Genomic DNA, 25605 nt, shown 5'->3' with positions numbered 1-25605 from the left:
GCTTCAGTGTCTTATGAGGGTGGGATGGAAGAAATGTCAAGAATGCAACAGATGGTTTCATGCTTAAGCCCTCCAATCCTTCAAGGAGAGTATTCCCTGCTTCCTGCTGAGTAGAACATGTTCTTGGTACTTCTCTTGTGCATTCAGGTAGCAAGTTACTGGTTGGCTTTCTGGGAACAGAAAAACTGTATGAAAAGCTAGGCCTGAGTAAACAAATAGATAAAATAATTGGGAGAAACTAAGGATTAAACTGATGCCCCATCCTAAATGCTGAGGATGTCCTTTGGTGACCAGTTCACATTCTGTTGCCATTGGTACCAAGTTATTCAATGCTTGCAGGTTGCATTTTACAGCCTACACACAGCCTAATGCTTGTTTCCAAAATAGAAAAACTGTCTCAGTTTTTTCTTTAAAAAGAAAAATGACAGATGGCAGGTGGGGACTGAATTTTTAATACTCACAAAGATCAAGTTGGTGTTTTAACATCTTCCTCTGCTTGAAAACTTGTTTGTTAGTTGTTCTGTGTAATAGTGCATCTTGGAAAGTGTTATACAGAGATTAGGATGTATCTGGGGTTTGAGGGAGGTTTCTTTGTCATCTTGTCTGCCTCCCCACCCTCTTCTGACAGTGTTTGTGCATTAGTTACCCATATCTGGGGAGAGATATTGTCATGGTAACTTTTTTATCCTTTCTTCAGCTGGACTCTTTTTGGGGAGGTTTGGGCTAAATTATATACACATTTATTTAGAGCTGATGGGGTGCCTTCTGTTGATAGCAGGGAAATCTTGTATGTTGTGAGCTGCTGTTACATGCATAGTAATTTAGTCGTCTGCCAGTTAATCTTGACTTGTCTGAATGTTCTTGCTTTTTCTCTTTATGAGCCTTTCTCCAAAAGAGATTTCTGATCTTGTGAAATTATGTTTTTTCTTCTTATTAAAGCAAATGTTCTCAGCTCTTCAGAGCTGTAACATCTCTTTATGTAAAATATGTAACCATTTACTTCTGTCATCAGAAAAAAAATCAAAATGAGAAATAAAGGGCATAGTCTAAAAAAAATTGATCTCTGTTTCATGCTTCTGAGATAACAATGGTTTTAGCTGATTGTGTACTGAGAGTTATACTTGGAATGACAAACATGGTTTAGAGGTCAATGTTTGGAAATGCATGCAAACGCTGCTGTTCAGATCATAGGAATACAGAGGAAATCAGTGCACTGAAAGTAAAGCAGTGTTAGTGTAATTGCAAGAATATGGAGTCTTATCTCACAGTATTTGGTGTTTATTTCCTCAATTTTATTTTGAATTACAAAGACAAATTGCTTAGCATATCCAGGCTACTGTTTTTAATGCTAGTCAACCCACAGTCAATATGAAACTTGACTCCCCACCTCAACCTTTAGTTCCCTCTTTTCCCTTTCTTTTTTAAAATGTAGTGTGAAGTGGCTGGCTGCCTTCTTGGGAGTATGTCCCAGAGCCCTGCTGTGTGGTTGTAAAACCACTGCAATGCTTTTCAGTGAGACAGAAATTGGGGTCTTGTGCAAGGTCCCCTGAGCCTTTTTGTATCCTCCCTGGAAGTTTCCAGTCCTTTTCTTCGAGCCTGCTAGAGACACCACAAATCAATCCTCTTCCCCTTTCCTCTGCGATTTCAGTCAGAAGCAGAACTGTAAATAGATTTACTATTGAACAAGACAGCCAAGTTTTGAATATTGATTTTTCATACTTTCTTTTTACATTTTTCATTATGTACATCTAAGGAAAGCATTTGCTGACGTTGGGAGCTGACGCTCAGCAGTGATGTGGCCATAGAACCCTCCAGAGGTCCCTTCCAGCCCTCACTATTCCATGATGCTGTGGGGTTTCATTGCAGCCCCTGTGCAGACCAGTGGCACTCACAGAGTTGTGAGTGCCCCACAGTGTGCCAAGGCAGTTGTTTGGTTGGTTGTGCAGAGAGGAGCACCCTGGGCATCCTGGAGCATTCACACTCTGTCCTTTCAGTGCTGCTTCAGGAAAGCAAAGCTGGAGTCCAGTCCTTGCTTTCATTGCACAAACATCCTCACACACTCCTAGAAAATGGGGTTTTTCTTGGGGACTTACAAGCTAAGCCTTCCTTGCAGCACTGAAACCTGCAGCAAAGTACCTGTCAGAAAGAAAAGGAGAGAAATAGTGAGATGGATTCCATAAGGTCAAAAAGTCCTTTGAACAGAGCTGTGTGCTGGCACAAGAAAAATCCTTTCCTCAAGAGACTACAACAATCATGGGAGTATTTGACTATTTCTGTTATGTGAGAGGCAAAGCTACTTCTTGTGCATTTGGGATCAAAGGAGTCTTTTTCCTGCTCTGGAAATAGCATGCTTCTACTTTTGTTTCCAGATTGAAGTGCAGTTCGATAGCTTTTTTCATGTTCTCCTGGTTATGCTGCTGAAATGTGATCTTACCTGCTATAAAATTTAACAAAAACCTAAGTTCTCTTTGAAGTGAGACAGAGGTTAAGTGTCTGGATCAGATGCCCTTCTGTAATATTCCTGTATTGTTTTACTACCATCTTTTTATATTCTCATTTTCCTAGTACTAGGGGAAATAACAGCATGAAGTTAGATACTGGTAATGATAGATATAATGACAGATACTAATAGATATTAATGAAATATTAAATCCTATGTGAAGTCCTTGAAAACACCAGTTACCAGAATTTTTGGCTTCAGTGATCTTGAAAACAATCATCCCAGGATCTGGAGGGTTATTTTATTGCACAGCAAAAACCAGAAACAGGTGGTTCACCTGATATTTTAGAGACTGGCATGCATCCTGAGACAGGGTTTGCTTCTGTGAGAGCATATGTTTTAAGTTTTGAGACCTCCTGCTAAAAAGTAGAACACTGAAAAATATTGCAGACTTCTTAGGAAAAAGCTTTCTCTCAGGAGAGGCTGCACCTTGGTTTCCTGCCTGTTTCTAGCCATTTAAAAGTCATTATTTCTGATTTTTGGAATTTTCTTTGGTAGGAAGGTTTGGGGTTTATCAGTCTCACTTCTTGGGAAAGTTTATTTCTTTTGCATCCTTTAAATATTAATTTCTGGAATCAGCACTTGAAAATCAGTTATTTCATGCTAGATTCAATGAAAGTGAGCAATACCCAAGCCTTGTTTCATATTTTTCACCAAAATCTGTACTATTTGTCATCTTCATTGGTTGATTTTGCTGCAGCAGTAAGTAAATCTGAAATTGATTGCTGTCAGAGCCATTTTGTGTATAAATTAATAAATTCAGAGAAGATAGAAGGTAATGGAAAATCTTGCAAAGAGCATAAGGAGGTGCAGCCAATTTGTGACAAACTAATGATTTAGTACCACAATGACTTCAACCTTTTGGGAGCAACTGCTCAGCTGGAGTATTGACTTTCATTGAAATTTCGGAAGCTGGCTGCCATTAAGTTTCACTTTTTACATGATGTATATTTGCCACAGTTTTAAGGGCTGGATATGAAAAGGAGGGGGGAAAAAAGCATTTACTAATTTAAGAACTCAACACTGAATGTGTCTCAAGTGCTTCAAGGCCCATCTATAAATGGGGATTTGAAAGTAAGCGAAGCTACGTAGAAAGCATGAGAAATTTTACATTTTTTTTCATGTCCTGCTGAAGAGGGAGGGCAAATTGGTGCACAGCTAAGCTGTCAGCTTCTGCTTCCAAATATTTAGGCATCTGTGCTCTTGATTTGAGGTCCTGTCTGTGTGTGGTTGTTCTTGCTTTGTAGTAATATCCTGCCGCTGTGAAAGCAGCCACCCTCCCCCAGTTCCAGCATTGTGAGAATGGAGGGGGTTTGTGTTGGTGTAACTTCATTACAATTCAGGCTTCTATGTACAAACAGAGCCTCTGAAACACTTCAGGGCTGCATCATAGCCTTTCACTTTTAAAAAAAGCAAACCAACTTGTGTCCTTGACTAAGTAGACCAGGGAAACCCAGAATCATAGCCCAGCTTTTCTGTTGTGCCTCCTTACAGAGCAGCATGCACTGCAGACCAGGTCCATCCTGCTGAATTACCACCTCATGTCTCTAAAATGAGAGTAAAGCAATGTCCTTCCCTGCTATGAATGCTGAGTAAATACCTGCATAGATATAAAATACATGAGGTGGATTTTTTATTTCAGAGTTAAATATTTTTGGTTTTGTTGAGGTTCTCTCCTGTTCCATGTGTAAATTCTTGCAGATTGTGTTTTTTTTGAGGTTATACTCAGCTTTAAGTGTTCTTACTCCCTCTTTCCCCCAATTACAGCAGTGTTCTCTGCAGTTGTGAATCTGGTATTACAGGACTTCATTGATTTCTGTCCTGTGATGGTTTGTCCTTGTATGTGGCTTTGCTCAGCATGAGGACTGTGTCTTTGAAGCTGATGAATTCTCGTGGAGGCCACATGCACAGAATTGTTCCCAAGGCTGGGGAGTGCTGTGGTGGGGGAAGGGGTCACGAGAGCCACAGCAAATACTCTGCACAAGGTTCTGGCATTAATTCTGCTGATATGAAATGTATTAATATCTCCTGCTGAAATGTGATATTAATGTTTTTGCTATGTGCAAGTGGATGATTGGATTGTCTGACATTTAAAAATTCCTATTTATTACAGCTCTCAAGTTTGCAAGCTGCTGTTTGAGTAGAGTACATGGGTGGATGTATCCTGTTTGCATTTCTAATGGAGTGTTTCATCCTAACGGATAAAATTATACATGAAAATAATCTTTAGCACAAAATCTACACTGTCTGTTTGGCTGCTTCTTTTTTTTTCATCAAGGTAGATGTTGTCTGTATGACCTTAAAAAGATCCTTATCTCATAAAAGAAAATAAATGCCTTTTAGTCACATTACAAGGGAAAATGGTTCTGTTTCCTTGATCGGACTCAACACAACATCTTTGAAATTAATCTTGAAAAGTTCTCTGATTGATCTGGCTTTTTCTAGGTCACTGAGCTATATTTCCAAAGTGTTTATACAATCTATTGGAATCAATAAACAATTTAAACTGATGTAACTGCAGAATGTTTGCAAGTCCCAGGGAAAATTGAAAGTATGACAAAGAATACAGCTGTAGGAGTTTATTTCGTTTATCAGGACAAACAGTCATTGAAATGAAATGACTTTCCTTTGAACACTGCAATATGATAGTGACACCTTAATCACATAAATAAGTAGCTGGTGATTTTAAAGGGTTGTTATTGGTGATTTTGGGCAAATGGAATCCCTGTATTTATAGTCCAAGAAGCTGTGCAATAAAATCTGTTTTATAAAATATTTCCAATAGGAGAGTTAGAATATCATAAAAAGGTTTCACTTCAGATTATAGTTGTTGTGTTTCAGGCATGATTTTATTTTAGTTTGCATTTCAGGCATGATTTTATTTTAGTTGCATTTCAGTTGGCAAATATTAACAGTATTCTTTAAACGTGGATTAGACCCGATAGTTGTTGCTAAAATTAAACAATAAAAATACTAGAAAAGCTAATTAAAAAGAAGCTGATACCATTTTTAATCACACTTAAGGTTTTGGTTTTTTTCTTTTTTTTTCTTTTTTTTTTTTTTTGGTAAATGAAGTTTGGGGGTCTGTGTGAGGAGCCAACATTTGTTATACCACAGCGCACACTAGTGGACTGATCCATAAAATCACCTGGAGAAAGAATTTAATAGTTCTCGAATTAAGTACTTAAATCTTCTTCTTGCAGACATAGCCATGTATTTTCTAACTGAATACAATAGCAATGGGTTTTCTTTTTTTTTCCCAAAAGTAAATACATTTATCTCCAAGGATATTTGTAAATTTACGATTAATAACAATGACCTGAAGTCTTACATACAAATTTCATAAAATTTATTTCCCAAAGGCAATCTATTCCAACTTCTCATAGCAAGCCACCTGAGTGCTGGAAGAACAGCAGCTGCTGTATAAATAAGGGAAAATGCCATGACTTCATGGCTCTATCTTTTATTTGTCAAGTGGGAAATGACTCACTCTTACTGCATCTAGGATGCAGATTTTTAAACATGCATTTCAGAGGTCCTTTAATATCAGTAAATGTTGTAAATTCTAATGGGGAGCCATAAGATGATGGTATCACTGCAGACACTTTCCCTTACCTCTCTTCCTTTAAAAAAAGAAAATGTGGGGGTTTTTTTCATAACACAGGTGGTAGAGCACATGCATTGTAATGCAGTACATCAAATGGGGTTTGTCTGCATTAGGGAAATGAACATTCCTTTCTGCTTAAGGGACTCACACTTCTGTTTCTTTAAAGGCAATGCTTTTCTCCCCTAACAAAATTCTCAAGCCATTTTACTTTCTTTTTCAAGAAGTTAGGTGAAATCTTTTAATGCAACAGATTGCTGGATTCTAGTATGCAAAACAATTGCACAGCATGAATTTGCCATACATGCTCTTGGGTTTGGAATTAATTGTAAAATTCTCAGGACAGTCATTTGAATTCTGTAGTCAGCTTGTTGAAAATTGCTGCTTGTAGTGATCCAAGGATAAATAACAATAAAATCATTAGAAACGTGGGAATACATCCCCTTATAGATTATATGTTATATACTTCCAATATTGTGTCATTTCTTGGCACCCTTTCCTGAAGAAAAATAGAAGCATTTTCAAGTAGGTGAATTGATTTAAAGAAACTCATAAATAAGCTGAAAATACTGGTGCTGTTTTGAACAAAGAGAGAGATATTTTGGACACACAAACAACAATAAGTGAATCCAAATAAGTTGCTTAGATAAAAGAATATAGGAGAAGATTACTCAAAAGCAGAAAACTGGTCACTTTCTAGTTATATTTCTGTCTCTGGTAATAAAAGGAATGATCCAAAAGATTGCAAAGAACTCTCTGCCCTGCCTGCAACCTTCAAGATAATCTGTCACTTCCCACTTTTGGGATCCTGTTTCCATTAATTTTTACATTGCCAGTCTGCTTGTTTTGCACTGAAGCTTTCTCTGTGTACTTGGTTTGTTCTTTTTAGAAGGAGCTGAGCAGTTCCTTGGCTGTATTGAAATTTCTGGAGGTTTGGTGAAGGTGAACTGAGCCAGGCACGATCAGACTGGGGATTTGAGAGTGATAGACTGGATAATGCAGGGAATGTGATAACTGGGAGAGAGGAGGGCAGAAAAGCTGGCAAACTGTGGAATCTCAGCCCTCAGAGTCATGCTGATTCTGCACTGCATCAAATTTGGGAAGCCACCAAAGCCCTTCAGTGCTCCTGGTGCTCCTGCTGCAGGCAGGGGATGGCAGCTCCATGCTGCTGCTGTTCCCAGCTCAGATTGCAGAGCCTGCCCTGCCAGCTCACAGCTCGCCAGTGGCCCGTGCTCACACTGGCATGATGCCACATCAGGAGCTTTTCTGGGTGCCAAGTCAAGCTCTCAGAGCTTGGGCAGCATTGAAATGAAGATGCACAATCTTCATTTGGTGCTCTGTCTCTTTCCAGTGGGATGAGCTTTTGTAAGCAAGCATTTCATAACTTCTCTCCAATTATTCTTCCCTTCTGTTGATGTCTCCCTTTTTAAAAAAATACATTTTTAAATGTAATAACATGGTTGGCATGTAAACAATCATATTCTCAAAATCTTTGTTGCCTCCCTTAAGAGACTGAGAATAATTATTGATAGGAAATTTCTCTCAGTTTCTGAACTTGCTCAGAAGGATGAGCTTCTGAGAAGGATGAGAGGGGCTTTTTTTAGTAAAGTGGAAAAAAGTAATCCAAAACATTACAAGGTAAAATCCAAAAGTTCCTGTTTGGTTTAAATTACTCATACCAAGCAAGCGACCTAGTTTTTAAGAAAAAAAAGCTGCATAGTTTCTTTAGGAAAAAAAACAAACAAACAACCAAACTTAAAATGCAGTTTCTCTTGTGAAATAAAGACTGCAATTGCAAGTTTTTGACTCCATGTGTTTTCCAATTTGCATGCATTGGGGTTACCTTCCTTTTGATTTATTCCAGTGAAAAGAACTTCATGTGTGCAACACTTCCTTTAAAGAGAGGCAAATGAAACCTGATCACTGGGAACAGTGTAGCTTTTTTATTCTGTAGGGGCCACACAAGCATTACAGAAATATTTCTCAAGTTACAAAATCATCAACATTTTCTATGTTTTTCATCTTCTGTTGGTGTTGTGGCTGTTTATGTTTATGCACTGTTTATGCACTGCTTTTCTTTACTTGTACTCCAGAGGAGAAGAATCAGATTGAAACATTGTGTGTGTTCCAAACAGAAGGAGGTAATGCATGCTTCATAATTAAAAGGAAAAAGAAATCTGAATCATACACTTTTTCAACAAGAAAATATTTCTTCACTTTGTTTTTCCTCTTCCTCTTGCAGATTTGGCACTGGTTGGCCTTCACCAGCAAATATTGATGAGATCCATAAAAGAGTGAAAAATATCTTAAGGACACACAGAGCTAGACAGCGCCTCATATTTGTAAGTTTGACTGCAAACTCAATCTTTTCCCTTATCCAAAATGGCTGAAAAAGAGAATTGTGCCTTGGATTTATTATAATGTTGTCCTTTGGGACAGCCTTGATTGTAGAAATATGGATTTGGTGTGTGAGCTCAACTGTTTCACACTGATTTCAGAAGCCTCCTTATCTTTCACCTTTATGAAGTAGTACAGGCAACCCTCTCATGGCTTACTGAGAACAATTATACTGGAGTGTGGGATTTTTTATATTCTGATTCTCCACTCCCAATTTAAGCAAAAAATGTTACAGATGTGTAGAACATCAAGGCTTAACATGTTGTGCAGCTGCACATCAGCAGCTGCATGTATCCAGCTGTTTCTAGAGCTAATATTATTCTTCAGACATGTGATTTTTTTTTTCCCTTAATTATCTGGCTTTCAATGAACAGAGCTCTTTATCTAATGAGATTACACCCAGGAACAGAGTATTTTACCTTTGATGAAATTTTGAGGTGTGGTTTTAGACAGACAAATTTTTTCCTATTGTGATTTTGAGAAACACAGTTTCTCAAAAAAATGCCTGAGCATTGTACCAGCTGAATAAGAAGATTGTTCATCTGCAGAGAATTTAGAATCCTGAGTGTGAGGTGAGGCAAAAGAAAGGTAGGATAAAAAGGTTGTAAGGATGAGAGATGATTATGATACAATGATCATAATGATGATTATGATATAAGATGATGAGGAGCTCTGGCAGTCTAACTCAGAAATGTTATTGATGGGTTAGAAGAGATATAAGTCTCCCAAAGTGGAGAAAGACATCTTTTTTTGCCTCAGTTTCTCTCTTAGAAAATGGAATGTTGATAGAAATATGCTTTTGAATATTGGTACAATTTTAAGTTGCTACTGTCCCCAGCTGTCCACCTTTCCCCTCAGCTGCAGTTCCCTGTATCAGTGGGAGTGGGATAGAAAGTGTGAGATGATGCCCTGATGTCCCCCCCTCACATTTCCCGCAGCAAGGGCAGGTGCAGCTGGCTGGGATGGGGAACTCCACTGGCTGCAGGAAACCCAGGGCAGAAGTGATCTTTGTTGTCTTGATCCAGTCCTGAAAGATGGATTGAAAACATCTGTCTTCACTCTGAAGCCATTTATTTATTTAGTTGTTTGCTTGCTTGTTTATTTATGCCCCCAGATTTAGCCATGTTGGGCAGCTACATTTGCTACATTGTCTCACCTCATTTTCGCTTAATCTGATTATTTTTTCATTTCTGTTCAATGTTCATTTTCAGCTTAGTTGTTGTGGGTTTTGTTTTTAACTCAGGAAGACCTTGTCTCATCCATACTAAGATTGTTTGATCTAGTTCATGCTGTACCTCCCTGAGTTATTATATGAATGTTATGATTTTGTGAGCTGCTGCCTCTCAAATAGAAGATTCCCATGACATTTTTCTGTTTCAGCCACTCAGAATAGGTACAAATCATGTCAAATGCTCCCCTGATGTTTCACTGAAATTTAGATGACAAACTGGATTTCCTGATAGTCCAACACCTACATGTAATGAACATTTGCACAGCCTGAACAATCTGCAGTGGTTCTTGACTGCTTTCCTCAGACAGTAAACCATGACTTTATGATAAGGAGAGTTGGATGATTGGTTACATGGTCTCTCCATACAGTCAAAAAGACTCTGTATACATTGTGGTGGAATTCTTGAATTGTGTTATTTTCTGTTGGCTCTCTCTTGATTCACCTTGTCACTTCCAGAATCAAACACTTGCTGAATCCTCACAGGGATTAATAAGCAGAGATGATACTGTGTCCTCTTCTGTTGGAAAACCTTGTGTTTCTGCCCTAGAAAAATCCGGCTATTAGGGTATTTAATTACCCAGTGTTGGCAAAGGACCATTTTTCTCACTTTTCTTCCACTGAGCAAAAGGAAGGGAAGGATGCTACAGAGAAGTCGTGTGGTGTCAGATAGTTGTATAGAGCTGGCTCATGAAAGCTGTGCTAACAGCAGCTGACCTAATCAAAAAAGAAAAAAAAATATATCCTTGCAGTGAGTGCTTTAAAATACACCAAGATAGGTTGTGCTTCCCCACATGGCCCAAAATCGAGGCTATGGTGTTGCTCAGCAGATGGCTGAGGTAAATTGGTCATCTTGAAAGTGAGGGAGTAGTAAAGCAAGTGTACTGGCAATGTGGTGAGCACATTCTGGCTCCAATCTAGATCTTCTTCAAACTTTGAAAGGTTAAAAAGTACCTCTTATTCTGTTCCACTCCAAAGAGCCTAATACTGAATAACCATTCCCGGAAGCATACAGCTGTGTCTTCCAAAATTTCATTTTCATATTGCTCTGCAAAATAGTGTGACTGGAGCCCTGCTGCAGATTCCTTGGGGTGTCCACTGTACCCTTCTGCTGTGACATTGTGACAGTATTATAATGTTTCCATCCTTTTTTTGCTTTCCAGAACATAATTTGCCTCTGGCAAATGCTGCAGAATTTTATTTTATTTACCACTGTACCCCATTTCCTCCTCAGTGCTTTGTAGTCTGTGACTGCTGAAGGAAGAGAGCTCTCCTGTTTACAAACACACTTATTACCTTGTATTTCACCACAATAAATTCTCTCAGGTTTTTCCTCATCCATATGCTGCTGTTCAGCTTGCTCTGCATCTTATTGCCATCTACCACTATATTTATTGTCTTTTCTCCCAGTTCTGTGTTGCCAGCAAGTGTGATTATTTTTACTGCAGTCTTTTTTCCAAGTATTTCTCCTATAGCATGAAAGATGACTTTGTTTAGTAATCCTTACAGCAATTGACTTGTGCTGAAAGCATCCCTTAATATCACCCCTTAAGCAGGGTCTTTGCACTTCAGAGTAGAGTGAACGTGATTGTGTGTGCTGGAATTTCTACCATCCCATCTCAGGTGAGCAGCTGGCTCCCTCCACATGGGTGTTTTGTTTCTTTCTTACTTAAGAGGGCAAATTTGGGTTAATTAATGTCTAGATAGCATTTGGGAAGTAAAACTGCATTCTAGCAACTGAGAATACCTGACTGAAGGGTCATTAAGTGTATCAGATATTTTTTTAAAGTTCAGTAAGCATGTATTCAACCTTGGATATGAAATTCAAGAATTGAAATGTGTGCAATGCTTCTGCCTTGTAAAACACATGAGATAGATAACATATTATGTTTTAGGTGTTTTTTCCCCTTTCCTGCAAGGAACACAAAAGCAGTAAGTAGTAGGTTTCGTAGCATTTTGCCAATGTGTTTATTGGGGTTTATTGAAGCTTTTGCTGTCTGCATAGTTCTCTAGATCTACACTGTCTAGAAATTCTTTCCAGTTTATTACCTGAAAATTATTAGCTGAATTGTGCTGAACTTAATTAAAAGTGTTCATAAATGGCATTTGGCTCATTACACTTTGTCCCTTTCTCCCCCAAGAAATGTAAGCACTTTAATAGTCCTCTAAATGGAAAGAAAGTATTTTTGAAATGAGATCACTGTAATCAAAAACCAAGGTAATGAGAATTTGATTTCTGGGTTTTTTTAGGATGATTTGCCTCAGACAAGAGAACCTACAGATAATAAGCCCTTAACTGTGAGTGAGCTGCGGAGCAGGTATGGAGTTTTTTTCTGACCAAGCCAAAACAATCATACTCAATATTGCCCTTTACATTTAGCTACAAATTCCTCTTCCCATTTTGTGCTTTGTCCTGTATTGCACAGGGAAAAGGTTTCAGGAGGTGTTACTCATACTAAGCTTTCTCACCTAAAAGCAAAATACACTTAAATTAATTGTGCCTTTGATGTTGTTTGGCACTGTGTCAGTATAGTCTTCATAAAACACTGGGTTTGGAACTGGACTTGGCTATAAAAATGATTCTTGGGCAGATGTTTTTGGAATTTGTCATCCAGAGGGCAAATGTCACTTTTAAAATAATCACTTGGTTATTTTTCCTTTAAAACTATGGGAGTGCAAAAATAAATTTAAGTTTATTTAGTAATATGGTTTGAGGCTCAGCTTTTGGATTGTCCTTTTTTTGTTGTTGTTTTTGGTTTTTTTGGCAAAACAGACATTTGGAAAAGAAAAGCATTTTCCAAAAAATACAGCAAATTTATATGGTATAGTTTAGTGATTCAGCATGCTGTATTTCAGAAGCTTTCTTGGAAACCTGAGATCTTATAAACCTGGTTTTTGTACATTAATTACTCTGTGTGCTCCTCACATACATGACCAGGTTTTAATTTGATGATTTACTTATAAGATACCAATTAAATTGATTTTGATTACTTCTGTAGTAGAAGTTACCAATACTGATGTTCTGTGTGTATGCACACAGTATTTTATACCATGTATTGGATACCTATTGGAGGAAAGATACTAAGTATTGGAAGTCTTTTTTGGGCTCCTATGGCTTTTCTGATTTTCTTTATATTAAGGGAGAAGTCCTAGAACTGTGGTGCTATATTTGAGAGGTGTTGCCATTAGAAAAGGCTTTATTTTGAGAGTTAATTATCACACACTGTTTTCTAGCAATGGCACCCCTAATCACCACTGTATATACCTGAAAGGAGGATATTTCAATATGGGTTCCATAACAAACTTCTTCTTGAAATTTATAAGCTCCAAAAAGTTCATTTCTGATTTGCTGTCTTCTTTAAAAATCCCTGTGATTTGTAATCCCCTCTGTGCAAGGGATTACTCCAACTTCCATATGGTTGTGAAGTTGCTCCTGCAGTTGTGTCTCCTGTACTGTGCTCACTCCTGTATTCTGTGTAGCCTTTCTGCTCCCTTATCCTTTGTCCTGACAGCTGGGGCAATTAAATTGTTTAGGATGTGTTTGTGAGAGAGAAAGTGCAAGTTTTTGTTTTGAGGCAGCTTTGGGACTTGGAGATTTACGCTGAAACTGCAGACCATGAAAAAGAATGGAAAATAAACCTTAATACTCCCGAATCCTGAAGTGATGGGATATGAAGTGTGGCACTTGGGCTGGGAAAGGACTGCTCTTTGTTTAGAGGCCAGCAGCACTGGGGGTGAGACATAAAGGCCTCGAGGACAGTCACATTGCTGAGTGCTTGCCACAGTGCTCATAAACAGGATGCAAGGACAGAGACAGAGTTCATGGGAGGACAGGGTACTGTCGACCAAGTGCTGGCAGTAAAGTGGATGGATGATTGAAAACCGCTGGGAGTAAGGAAAAGGTCTGTGTTTTGTGAAATATTTAGTATATGATTCACTCAGAAAAGAACTTCTGGGACTCTTAAAGGAGATGTATGAGGGAACAAAAGCATATGACAGGTATTTCAGAGCAGGGAGTTGCGTGCAGAAATCCTGCTGTTAATATGATTTGTGAGTGTAATTCCCAGATTGCTTAGCTCAGGTTGTCAGCTGGTTTCCAGTTGAGACAGGAGAGAGAATCTTCCCTACCTTGACTGTAGCTTTGTCCAGGTATCTCATGCACAAGGGGCTGGCTAATGGAAATGCATGAAAACACACAACCTCTCCAAAAAGAGAAGGGGAAATTAAGCCTTTTTACAAGTCTTTTTCAGTACCAGAATAAGGAACTTGTAGAACTTACCGTTGACTTTTGAGTCTTTACTGCAATTAAAGTGTTGAGGTTTGAGTGTCTTGAGGTAAATTCAGCTTTTGGGAGAAGAAAAGCACAAAGCTGCTGCTGGAAATGGATTCCAAGGAAAAGAGTGTCAGAGCTTTTTGTTGTATAGTTACAAGTGCTGTTTCTGCTTGTTGGCCTGAGAATTCTCCATCAGAAGTGAGGTACCACAAACTGCAGGAAGGAGAAGGTGAAACTGCAGTTGTTGATGAGTCCCCAGGGTGCTGACTTGTCTACAGGCCATTTGACACAGGCCTGTATAGCTGCTGTATTGATTTTGGTTGGTAGTTTGGTTTCTTTGTGTCCAAACTGTGAGGCACAATTATCTCAGGATGATAAACAGGTTTAAATTTGCTCCATGCCATTGACTGACTTTAAATGATGGAGCCTGTTTGAATAAGTGTGAACATGGCCTTCCTCTCTTTTTAATGTTGGAGCCATGCAAGAGGTCTTGTTTTGTTTGGTGTAGGTTGGCATCACCCTAATATTTGAATGTAAGAAATTTAAAAGCAAAAGTTGTTCCTTCTGTTTTTTTTCCATGGGACAGTAGAAGCTTAGAGATGTGAATTTAGAAAACTGATCCTACATCTTCCTCTTCTTCCCCTTTTCTGTTCTTCAGATGAAAACCTTGTGTTTTGATGCAGCTGAATACATGTATTCATGGGTGTGGCCTAAGGTTTCTTTCAATTTTGTCATATGTTGGCTGATACTAGCTTGAGGATGAAGTTTTAAATACTGGTTTGATTGCAGAAGACACCACCATTCATAAATGACATGTATATAAGAAGCTGTAAAGCTTCCCTGTGAAATGTAATCCATTTCCTAAGTGAAGATGGTCACCTTAAACTTCACATTTCCAGTTTCATTTCCCAGAGAACATTTGCAAAAGCTGAAGATAACTCAGTCCTAATTTTTAAGTGTCTTAAGTGCCTAAATCTCTGAGCAGATGTGAAAAATGTCATCTCAGTTGTAATTTTTTTCTGATGATTTTTGAGCTTCTTGTTTCATGCTTTATTACAGGGAAATTGCTCATTTAATTATATGACACAAACCTTTGTTTGGAAAGTGTCAAGAGGAAGCAGATAGTCATGATGTTGAGATATAAACTACTCAGACTTGTCAGTGTTTTGTAATGATTTGCAGAGTATAAATTTCACTTCATAGATCTCAGGAATAATTTCTCAAAGCAACTGAAAGATGAGCCTGCATTTGTGTTTAGTATTAAAACAGTGACACAGAAGATGGGGTGGGGAAGGAACCCTGGATTGCCACTATATCAAAATGTAGTTGGTAGAAAACTTAATCCATGATGCTTCCAATAGGGCACTTTACAGCTGCAACCACAGTTATTTAATATCCCCCTGATAGATTGTCTTCATATTGAAATAGCTGCTTGTGGTTACAATTTCACCTTCAAAGAACACAAAAGTCCTACTGTGGTGCTCTTGCCTAGTCACAGAGCCTGCAAAAATACAGCAAAATTACTGCAGGTTCTCTGAAAAGTAATTCTATTTGGGGGCATTACAAAGTGTACTCAGATAAGTGGGGGAGGATTTGTGTGAATGAATAACATTGGGGGGGATGTGGGTGGTTCCCATTTCTTAAAAGTAGCTGCAGTGCAATTTTATTTGGTTTGTGGAAGGTAATCCATGCTCAGCAGCTCTACATTGGTATTTCTGCTGGTTTTGTGCCACTGATTCCTCTTCCATATCTTGCTTTGATCATTGTTTCTTATCTTCTTTCCTCTGACAGTTCTCCAGTGCAGCAGAGCACTCCTGTTCTCCTGGATAGTGGTGAACGTTGGCCTGGTCCTGCAGCTGTGTACAAAGAGAAGCCTCACAGAGCAATCTTGGAGGAGAGTCTTGCAAAAATATATAGAGAGATGTATGAAAAAACTGCTGGTGCTGTTTCAGATCACAAAACACATTCCTGAAAGTAACTCACCTGAAAATGCATAGTATATAGTATTTGAAACTAAACCTATTTTTATACAACAGTATTTGTACTCTATTTTTTAAGCTGTCTTATGGGTAGGCAGGGTTTTGGAGAAATGGGGATTTGGCCTGGGCTGAAAAAAGGAAATAATTACATTTCACTCCCAGAAAAAGAAACAATAATCCCTAACAAAAAAAATCCCCTCTACAATTAAGCAAGATGGTGTTGCTCCTTTGAGACTCTGAGCATAGAGTCATTTGAAGACTAAAATATCTGCTGGACATTCCTGTGTGACATCAACTCAGGTTTTAGCTGCAGCCAGTTCTCATTAAATATCTAAATCTATTTAGCAACTTTAACAGAATTGGTTGAAGAAGCAATATGTCCTGGTGGGCAGAGGGGGGACTCAAAGAGGAAGGTGAATATGTTGGTTTAAAAGTGACCCACCTAGGACAAAGAGAATTGTTTTCCAGGTAATTGCCTTTGAATTATTTTGAAGAATGGCACAAACTTTGGTACTGTAGGATCCATAGGCATGGATTTGAAGTAATTTTGAGCACCTTTAGTCACAAGTCTTCTAATACTGTGAGATTTTAAAAGAAAACCACCCAGCCCAGCAGCCTTTGTGTGAGATGAAAGGTCATCCTCACACAGCCTTTGCATTTGAAAGTTTCCACGTTCTCCTAAACGCAGCCATGACATTTGCCAATACACTTGTCATTTTAAAAATATGAATAAGAAAGAACTGTGCAGGGAGAAAGACCAGAGCTAGTCAGCAAGCTCCTTGTGTTCTGTACAGGCCTCCTGAAATTCCTGCATCACAATCCCACCTAATTTGGAGCCTGTCCTTCCCGGTCTGCTGGGATCCCGTTGGCAGCAATCACTTCGTTTTTGCTAAAGGCCACCAAATGTTCATCAGCAGTTCGATGCTTTCCCCAGGGATGGAACCTTTTCAGCCTTGCACTGAGCAGATCCCACATTAGCAGACCAGGGCAAATTGCCCATCCATTGAAAAGCTGAATGTTTTAAAAGGGCAAGAGTGTCCATCTCCTGCTTCCCCCCAGAATGAGGAAAAAAACAAATGCCTGTTCTGGCTGCCTCCGTCTCTGAGCAAACACAGGCAGCTCCACCGATGCCATTTTACCTGTTGTGATGAGAGAGAGGATAAAGCTAGCAGTACAGATGGCACAACATATGACTGGAACCTGCCAGCATGCCTACATAAACAAAAAGTCAGTCTATTCTGCCTTCCCTCCTTTAATGCTGAGACAACATAATTGATTCGAGAGAGCAGTTGGTGAGCAATTCTGCTGGTGGGAGAGCACGTGGAGGGGCTGTGTGCTGCTGTTTCAGGCAAGGGCACTCTCAGAGGAAGTGTCTCACATACAGACATTTCTATTTCTTGTAACTGTTGGACAAGTTGAAGTGGATTAACACTGATAACTTCCTGTCCCTGCTGCCATTTAGCACATTAGTGCTTTCACAGGGCATTAGTGGCACCCTGTCATGACATGGAGAAGTGCTGAGTCACTCTCTGAGCTACCAGGACACTTTTTATTGCAGAAGGGAAAAGTAGAACTTGCCCAAGCTGTGTCCCTGAAGGCATGGAGGCCATGGACGGTTGTGCTGCCAGCTCCTGGTGTTCACTGCCCTCTCCAGTGACCCCATGTTTGTCCACAAAGGAATAGTTTTCTTCCTGCTCAGAGGAGTGGGTGTATTGAAGTAGATCCTAAATAGGTGGGGCAGATTCTGAGAAATACTTTCCAAGCTTTTGGTGTAAAATTAATCTGGTGAATCCTGAAGGGTTTTGCCGTTTCCTGTATGTCTTTGAGCCATAAGATGCAGTGTTCTCCTGCAGTTTTCATTCAGTATTCTCTGTGCATTCCCTCCCAAGTGTCACAGCTGAGTAAAAGTTAGTCTTCTGAAGATTGGCTGCTCCCCTTTGGCCTGATCTGGCTCCCTGACATAGAAAACCTCTTTGATTTTTCCCTCCCCAGCAATCCAGCAGATTTCAGTCCTGTCTGTTCACTGTGTGAGAAGGCCTGAATGCTGAGGGATTGTTGTGGGGTTTTTCTGTGTGTTTGATGAAGGACACAATTTGCCATGAACTGAGTACACAAGGGGATGAGAAAGGTTGGGGGCCACTATAAAATAGCAAGGTGGTGCTTTCAAAGGGTCCAAGGAATGGCTGGAGGATATCTATTTGATTCCCTAGCTAAAAAAGGAAGCATATGGTAATATGGCAACCTTCAGTTCTCATCAAAGATTAAAAATTTTTCAGCAAAGGTGAAAATTGGATGGGGGAAAAAATGTCATTATTGAATTTTGACCAGTATGAATATTCTCAGTGTGGCCTTCTTCTGCAACATAACATGAAATGGAGCAGACAGACTGAGTTCCTCTGGCCCTGCTCCAGCTGGGAGGGAAATGTGTGTTCAGTGTCTCTCTGAATCAGCTGCTGCAGGAGATGTTCCTCTCCTGGGTCTGGGTCAAAGAGTGTTCTCTTCCAAGCATTGTGCTGGAAATCCAGTTTGGTAAATGGAAAACTTTCCTCTGGAATGTGACTTTGGACCCAAGTTACTCTGATCTGTCCCAATACCTTCAAGGCACTTTGTTTTCAGAGCATTTTCCCTTTCCCTGTTTGCTCAGGTGGCCCTGCCAGCACTCACAGCTCAGAGCATGGCTGCTGCTCTGCCCTGGGAGGAGAGGAGGTTCAGGCACTGAACCAGCACAGCAAAAAGCTCTAATTGTTTCGTGCACCTTGCCTTCTAATACAATTTAAATTCCTTCTGTCAAATGCAAATTTCTAGGTGCCTGAGTGGAGCTTTAAATAGAATTTTCTGTGCTCCTTCCTTATCTTTTGCCATCCACAAAGTTCCAGTGACAGTGGGATGGCATAATTCCACCCCTGTCATTTTAGCTCCTAAAGGAGAGCTGCCTACTCAAATCTGGCAATAATGGGCCAGATGAGGAGTGAATTGGTGCTTTTCTGTGGAGTCTGTGTCTCTCTTGCCCTCCCCAAGTTATTATAACCCACGGGTGTTCTCACCAAAAGCTGTTCAGCATCCAGTGATGCTTGCAGGATGCAATCAGTGCAATATTTTAATCACTTTCAGTTTAGTGAGTCAGACTCTGCTTCCTACTTGCTCCCTTCCATCCCTCCTATGAATAACTTGGTGCAGTTTGGGATCTTGGGCTGGCTTTAGACAAACTGCCTGCCTGTGTTCAGAAGAAATGCAAATCCATCCTTGGCTGACAGCAGCTGCTTTGGAAATCACTAAGCCATTGACCTGATGTGAATTAAAGGCAAAAATGTCAAACTCTTTAATGATTTGCTTTATCTAAGTTTTTGACTTGGAGGAAGAGAAGCTTAAATTGCTCCGCTGAGGATAAGAAGCATAGGGATGGCTGGAGTGATGGGAACAGGTAGGAGCAGCTTTGTGAGATGGATGGGGAACAGTGTTTATGCTCCAAAGCTGAGCAGCTTGGGAAGTGATGGGGGCTGTTCTTCAGACTGTGCATCACATGTTTGAATTTTACTGTTACTTCAGAGGCTGCCAAAATTATCAGGGGAGAAAAAAATCTACCTGGAGATGTTCAGAATCTATTTTTGGGGTAAAATAACAGAACATTTAGCTCGGCTCAGTATTAAATACTCCTTTCCAAACTCCTTCTCATTGTTACCTCAGCTGTAAAATGGGGAGTTTGTGCTCTGTTGAAGCTTAATTAAATGACTGTGAAGTGCTTTGGGATCCTGAGGTGAATGTTAAAGAAATTATTTTATGGAAGCCTGGCTGAAAAGTCCCATCTCATCTCTAGGTTACTAAAAAGGCTTTATTTTAATTTTCCCAGGTTTATTATGTTTTAATCAGACAATTATTAAACAAATCTTAATCAGATTTAATAGATTTCTATCTTGATCAGAGAGGACTAGAAAAGATAATGAGCTGCTTTACTACATGTGCTCTTCGGAGCTAATCTTTGCAGTTGGTATCTTGCTCAGCTTCTGTCTCCTGCATGATCCAGGTTCATATCCTCACACTGATTGCTCTTATGATACCTTTTTTATCTTTTTTAAAATATAAATTATGTTTTTCATCCTGATTCCCTAGTGCTGTTTGCTCTGTGTACTAACCAGCACTGTTAACATCTCTCACATCATTTATCCTCATCCTCTCCCCAGGAACAAAGGGTGCAATGTGACAGTGGGAAATTTTGTGTGGTGTGCCATGGGTTTGTCAGAGAAAGCTGGAAGGAATCTCTGCCTTCCCACTCCATGTATGAGGAATCATTTGGTACATAATTCTGCTCTTCCCAATTTTTAAGCTTGAAATGTTTTCTGAAACACTGAACTATGCAGCAAAATTCTCAGCTTTTTAACAGTAGTCTCTTGCTGCATAAATCTGGTAATGTGGAATCTCTGGGTCACAGGAAAGGCCATGGTGTTAATTACTCCAGTGGTCATGGGAGTGATCATTATCAGGATGCTGAGAATTTCTCATGAGATTTGTTTGGTAATCAAGGAATTTGAGGAAACTCAAATCAATGAAATTGAGCCTCTTGGTGCCAGTGAGAACACTTTAAGCTGGGAGAGGACAGCACTTCTAGGGCTGATCTTGATGAGCTGCCTCCCTGACAGAAGGGGTGTCTGCCTTGGGTGATGTCTCTGGGAGCAGCAGGGAATTGCTCTTTGCCCAGTTCCTTTCAGTTCCAACAAATGCAGCAGCCTTGTGGGAAGTGATTGAAGCCCCCAATATTCCTGTTCCCATTGCACAGGAGCTATTAAGCACAAGCCCCCTTGATTACTGTTGGCTTCTGCTGCTTTCCCCATGGAATTCAAAACATCATCAACCAAAGCCTTTCAAAGATGTGGCTGTGGCTCCTTTTATCAGTGTTGGCTTGCCAAAGGCATGGGGTTTGTTACCATTTTATCTTTGTGAGAAATTCTCTGAAGTGTGGTGATAATTTGTCTGGATGGCAGCATAAAGGAACTGTAATCTTTCTCTGTGCTTGATCTATGTGGAGATTGTGCTTTTTCTTGGTGTGCATTTCCCTTCAATTCCGGGTGATTGCCTCTGGCCCAGCAGAGAGCTCCTGCAGCCTGAGCAGTGGGATCTGAGCCACCTTCTCACCTCCTCGGGGAAGGGAGTTTGCTGCTGCAAAACAACATCCCTCCTGGATCATAAGGATTTGCTGATCCTGAGGAGACAGCACAAAGATTCTGTTCTGTGGCCAGGCCTTTGCACAGCCCTGTGGAGCTGATGGCATGGAATGAAGAGAGCTTCCCACAGAGCAGGGTAGGAGCCTGGGAACAGAGAGTGTCATGCCATGAATTATGCACTTCTATACCATGAGTTATCAGTGTAGGAAATAGCCTGGACAGCTCCTGAGTAACAAAAGCACCATTTACATCACTGAGTGGTGGTGAATTCTAATGCTTGTATTTGTATTGTCACCCTGACTGTAGCTGTAGGAACTGTTTCATTCAGGATTCCAGTAGTAAACACTTGCTAAGAGGTTGCTTTCCCTGCCTGCCTTGTTTTCACCACAGTCATCTAGTGTTTACACACATTTTAGCCTCTGTGCCATTTTTGAAAGCTTTATTTGTCTCATTTATGTTTCTGGTTTGGATAATACTTAAATATGAAATCCATCTGGGAAACATATTGTATATTCACGTCGAGGGGTAAAACCAGTTTTTAATTAAAATTTTATACAGCACTTGTATTTCACTTTGTCCTGTTTTATTATGAAACACTTCAATCTTCTTCCTAAAACACATATGTCTTGTGCGTTTCAAGATGTTCCTTGTTGCTCATGCAGAACCAGTTTGGGAGCTCTGTCAGCACAGTGCCATATGTTCTGGGCTTCATTTAGCTTCTCTGCCGTTTGTGGAGGCAGCAGATTGGATGGAATGCAGCTCAGCTCGGCTCCATTCTTCTCTTTGTAAACTTGTCAAGAGATAAAAAAAGCAGGGAGAGGGAAAACACTGAATAATACTCGAGTGAGTTGAATTATCAAGAAGTTATGGGAATGTGGCCAATCAAAATTGAGGTTTCTCGTGTTTTTGAGGATTTTCCTTAATTGCGGCTTTTGCAGAGCCTATAAATTGATGCATCCCTCAGTGCTACCCAGTCTTACACCCAAAACCTCACTGAAGATTGAGATATAACCTGAGTCATTTGGAAATGACAAAGCATAAAGTGCTCAATTTTGCACTGATCTGATGGTTTAAATTAAAAAAAAAAGAGTAGATTTCACAGAATATTTTGAACTGGAAGGGACCCACGAGACCCACTGAGGCCAGCTCTGAAGTGTGTGGCTCATACAAGGATCAAAGCCTGCCCTCAGTGTTGTTGGCACCAAGCTCTGGAGCAGGAGCAGGTGGAGAGGTCCCGTTCCTCCTTGGTGTCTTCTGGCTCTGTGAGGGTCACACCCCACTTGTTAAGTGCCTGGAAAAGAGAAAGCTCAAGAATGATGGTGCCCTCCTGCTCAAGCAAACACACACAAAACCAAAAAAAAGGTCATTTTTCTTACCAATCCATTCCTGTTTCTTCCCTGCTCCCCATCTTCTTGACTATGAACCAGTGGGTGCCATCAGCCTTTAATCCATGGCTTGTGTCATGGATTTAATTCACCAGCTGGTCACTGGCCATATCCAGGGGCTTCCGGCACTGCTCTGCCCTGCCCAGAGATTTCAGAACCACTACAGTGGCTTTGACAGAGGACCAGAGTATTTCTGTGATTCTGTAACTAGAGCTTAAAAACAAAGCCAAACTCAAAAGAATAAGAAACTGGCAAAAAAAGGAATCCATACTTCTCTGCCTCCTGTTTGCTGAGGTGTGAGGCTGGAGGGGAAGGGCACGAGCAGCTGCTTGATGTGGCTGTGGAGGAGAGGGGAGGGAAACTTCTGCAGTCCTGACCTGAGGTCGGTCGGAAATCACCAGCTGGAGTGACATGAGTGTGAACCTGGTTGAAGTGACAGGCAGCTCAGCCCCTGGGACTCTATTTACATATGTTTAAAACAAACAAAAGAAAGCTGCCTTTGTTCCCCAGGAAAATCTATTTACTTGGCATTCAACTCGTGTATAAGCTGGAAGTTCTTTCACAGAAGTAGAAACAAAGCGACTGACATTTCTGCTTTGATGTGAGGCTGCAGCTCAGATTTGATTTTGAAATATGAGAGTAAACTGAAACTACCTCCAATTTAAAGGTGGATTTTTAATGATCTTAAAAGTTTCGAGAAGTTTTTTTTCCTCTTCCCTTAGGGACCAGAAAAAATTATAACAGTAATCTTACTCATAGCTGTAAGTCTACAGAGACAGTGGCTGTAGGTTAATGAAAAATTGACACTGCTACTTGCTGTGCTTCCAGCAGAATATTTTTTTACTTCAAACTGAAGTGAACTATTGCACTGTGTGAGCTGGTTATGAGTCTCACATATTAAACTGGATGCTGCTTTTGTGGAAGCCACAGGAGCAAGTCACAGAATAGCATTTCTGGTTGGAACACATGCTGCAGTAATTATTGGGTTGCCCTGGTCCTTCCTGCGGAAATAAAGAAATAAAGAATTAAAGAAATGAAGAATTAAAGGTTGCTGGGTTAGTGTAAAGCAGAGAGGGGTATAGGAACCATTCCCAATGATCTCCACCCCTGGTTCCCAGTGCAGTCAAGCAGCCCAACCACAGTCCAGCAGAGAAAGCTCAGAGCAGGAACTGGGTGTTGTGTGGGCAGATGTTCCTGTTTTGCACTGTTCCACCCTGCTGCTGTGGCACAGGGACTCCCTGAGGGACACCCTGTGGCTCACAGTTGTTCAAGTGCCCCCTGCAGTTTTTTTGGGAACAGCTTGTTCCTGGGCATCAGAAATGGCACCAACTCAGCAGCTGAGGCTGACTTTGCTTCGGGCTCTGAGGGTGTACTGACTGTTTGTTGTCCTTGGCATGGTGGTGCCATCTGGCCCTGCTTGGACAGCAGGGCTGTGATCCTGCACTGCCTGGCACTCCAGCTCCTGCTGCTGAGATCCTGGGCTGTGCTGGGATGGCAGCACTGGCAGCTGGGTGCCAGCCTGTGGCAGATGGAGCAGCTTCAGTCACCCCTGGGAGCTGTGCTGGACAGGGACACACACAGCTGCTGGGATTGCTGTGAGACAAAGGGAGGGAAGGCATGGGGGTGGCTCCAGGTGTGATACAGGACCCCAAGGCAGGAATTACAGAGCCTCTGGATGTCTGTGGGGCTCCCCTGGATAGATTTTAGACCCATACCAGTAACAGTAGGAAGGGAATTCTGATAGGTTCTTTCCAATAGGTGTATATTATTATTATTATTATTATTATTATTACTATTATTACTATTACTATTACTACTATTATTATTTCATTTATTCTTATTTTTTTATTATTTTAAAACTATTATAATTTATTAATTAATATTTTTATTATTACTGATGTTTTATTTTATTTTGTTATTCCCATCGAAAGATGGGAAGGGAAAATTGGACAAGAGTGCAGAAGAAAGGAAACTAAACCATGTAAATTTAGTGAGTTTGTTTCTTTTCCTCCTGGGGAGCAGAAGTACAGAGGGGTGCTGGCACTCAGCCCACCTGTGCCCACCTCTCCCTGAGAGCCCCACCAGCACCAGGGTGGAGTTCCCTCCTGTGCTCCCTGCAGGAATCCCAGGAATTCCCAGGAGAGCTGGGATCCTGGTTAGGACCCATTTTAACTGAGGAACAGAGACCTCCAGCTGCAATTCCCATGGGCAGGTGCCATGCCAAAGATGCTGTGGATGCCTCTCCCTCCTTGTCCCAGAGCTCCAGTGTGAGGAACCAGAGAATTGACAGTGCCCTGTTTGCTTAGCCTCCACCCTGCTGAAATGCCTGTGGTTTGATTCCTTTCCTTTGTAATAAACTGTGCCCACCACAGCGTATATTCTTTTAAATAACATTTTAAAATATTTTCTGGTAAATTAAAGTGATGACATGTTTGTAGGGCTCATTGTTAATTTCATTTCCTTTGGCTCAGCCAGCCAGATAAAATGCAATGTTATTAATCTTTGTTTAAAAGAAGATCCTTTGCCGAACAGTAATAAATGATCTTGATAGATTTGTCAGGAAAATGAATGATAATCATTTGCAGACAGACACAAGCCTAGTATGGAAGATTAATAAGAAAATATGTATTGGCATCATTAATAACATCTGCTGCCAATGCACTTGGATATTGGTTACAGCCTGAGAGCAATGTGTTCTTGTTAGGACACCACAACTCATCCCCTGCTGCCACAACCAGCCTGCACAGAGCTCCTGTTCAGCTGGAGTTCCATTTTTTGATTGATTTGGTTTTAATTTTTTTTTTTTTTTGCTAATTACATTGTTTTCCTAGAAAACACAAGCAAAGGTCAAGATGTTTTGAGACAACTTTGCTTTATTTCAATCAAACCTCTCAGACTTCCCCTCCCCAATCATTCTTTTCCCTTTTGTTTCACTTCAGTGCTTCAAAGTAGTAGTGAAGTCAAATAAACTTACCCATGAAATGTGCTCCTGACTTGTCCCACATGCTATCCCACACATCCCCTGCATCCCAGATGCGACCAGTGCTGAGTTTTGGTCACCCCTCATGGAGAAGCTGAGCCCC

The 25605-nt window shown here is 40.4% G+C and overlaps 1 protein-coding gene across 2 annotated transcripts in view; it reads left to right on the top strand.

Moving 5' to 3' along the window:
• SPATA6 (spermatogenesis associated 6) overlaps window positions 1–16025 on the top strand; it is a 35662-nt gene extending 19637 nt beyond the window's left edge. For both annotated transcript variants that reach the window (XM_054286091.1, XM_054286090.1), the window contains exons 11-13: window positions 8347–8446; window positions 11980–12047; window positions 15794–16025. In XM_054286091.1, coding sequence (XP_054142066.1) covers window positions 8347–8446; window positions 11980–12047; window positions 15794–15974 — 349 coding nt within the window. In that variant the 3' untranslated portion in view covers window positions 15975–16025. The remainder of the gene's footprint in view (window positions 1–8346; window positions 8447–11979; window positions 12048–15793) is intronic.
• Window positions 16026–25605: the final 9580 nt, after the last annotated feature.

This window comes from Melozone crissalis, unplaced genomic scaffold, assembly GCF_028551555.1.
Source record: "Melozone crissalis strain CALT ecotype California unplaced genomic scaffold, PUWL_Pcris_2 ptg000045l_1, whole genome shotgun sequence".
In the NCBI taxonomy this organism is placed as follows: domain Eukaryota; kingdom Metazoa; phylum Chordata; class Aves; order Passeriformes; family Passerellidae; genus Melozone; species Melozone crissalis.
The sequence above is the reverse complement of the archived record's forward strand: the minus strand, read 5'-3'. Positions and strand labels throughout refer to the sequence as shown.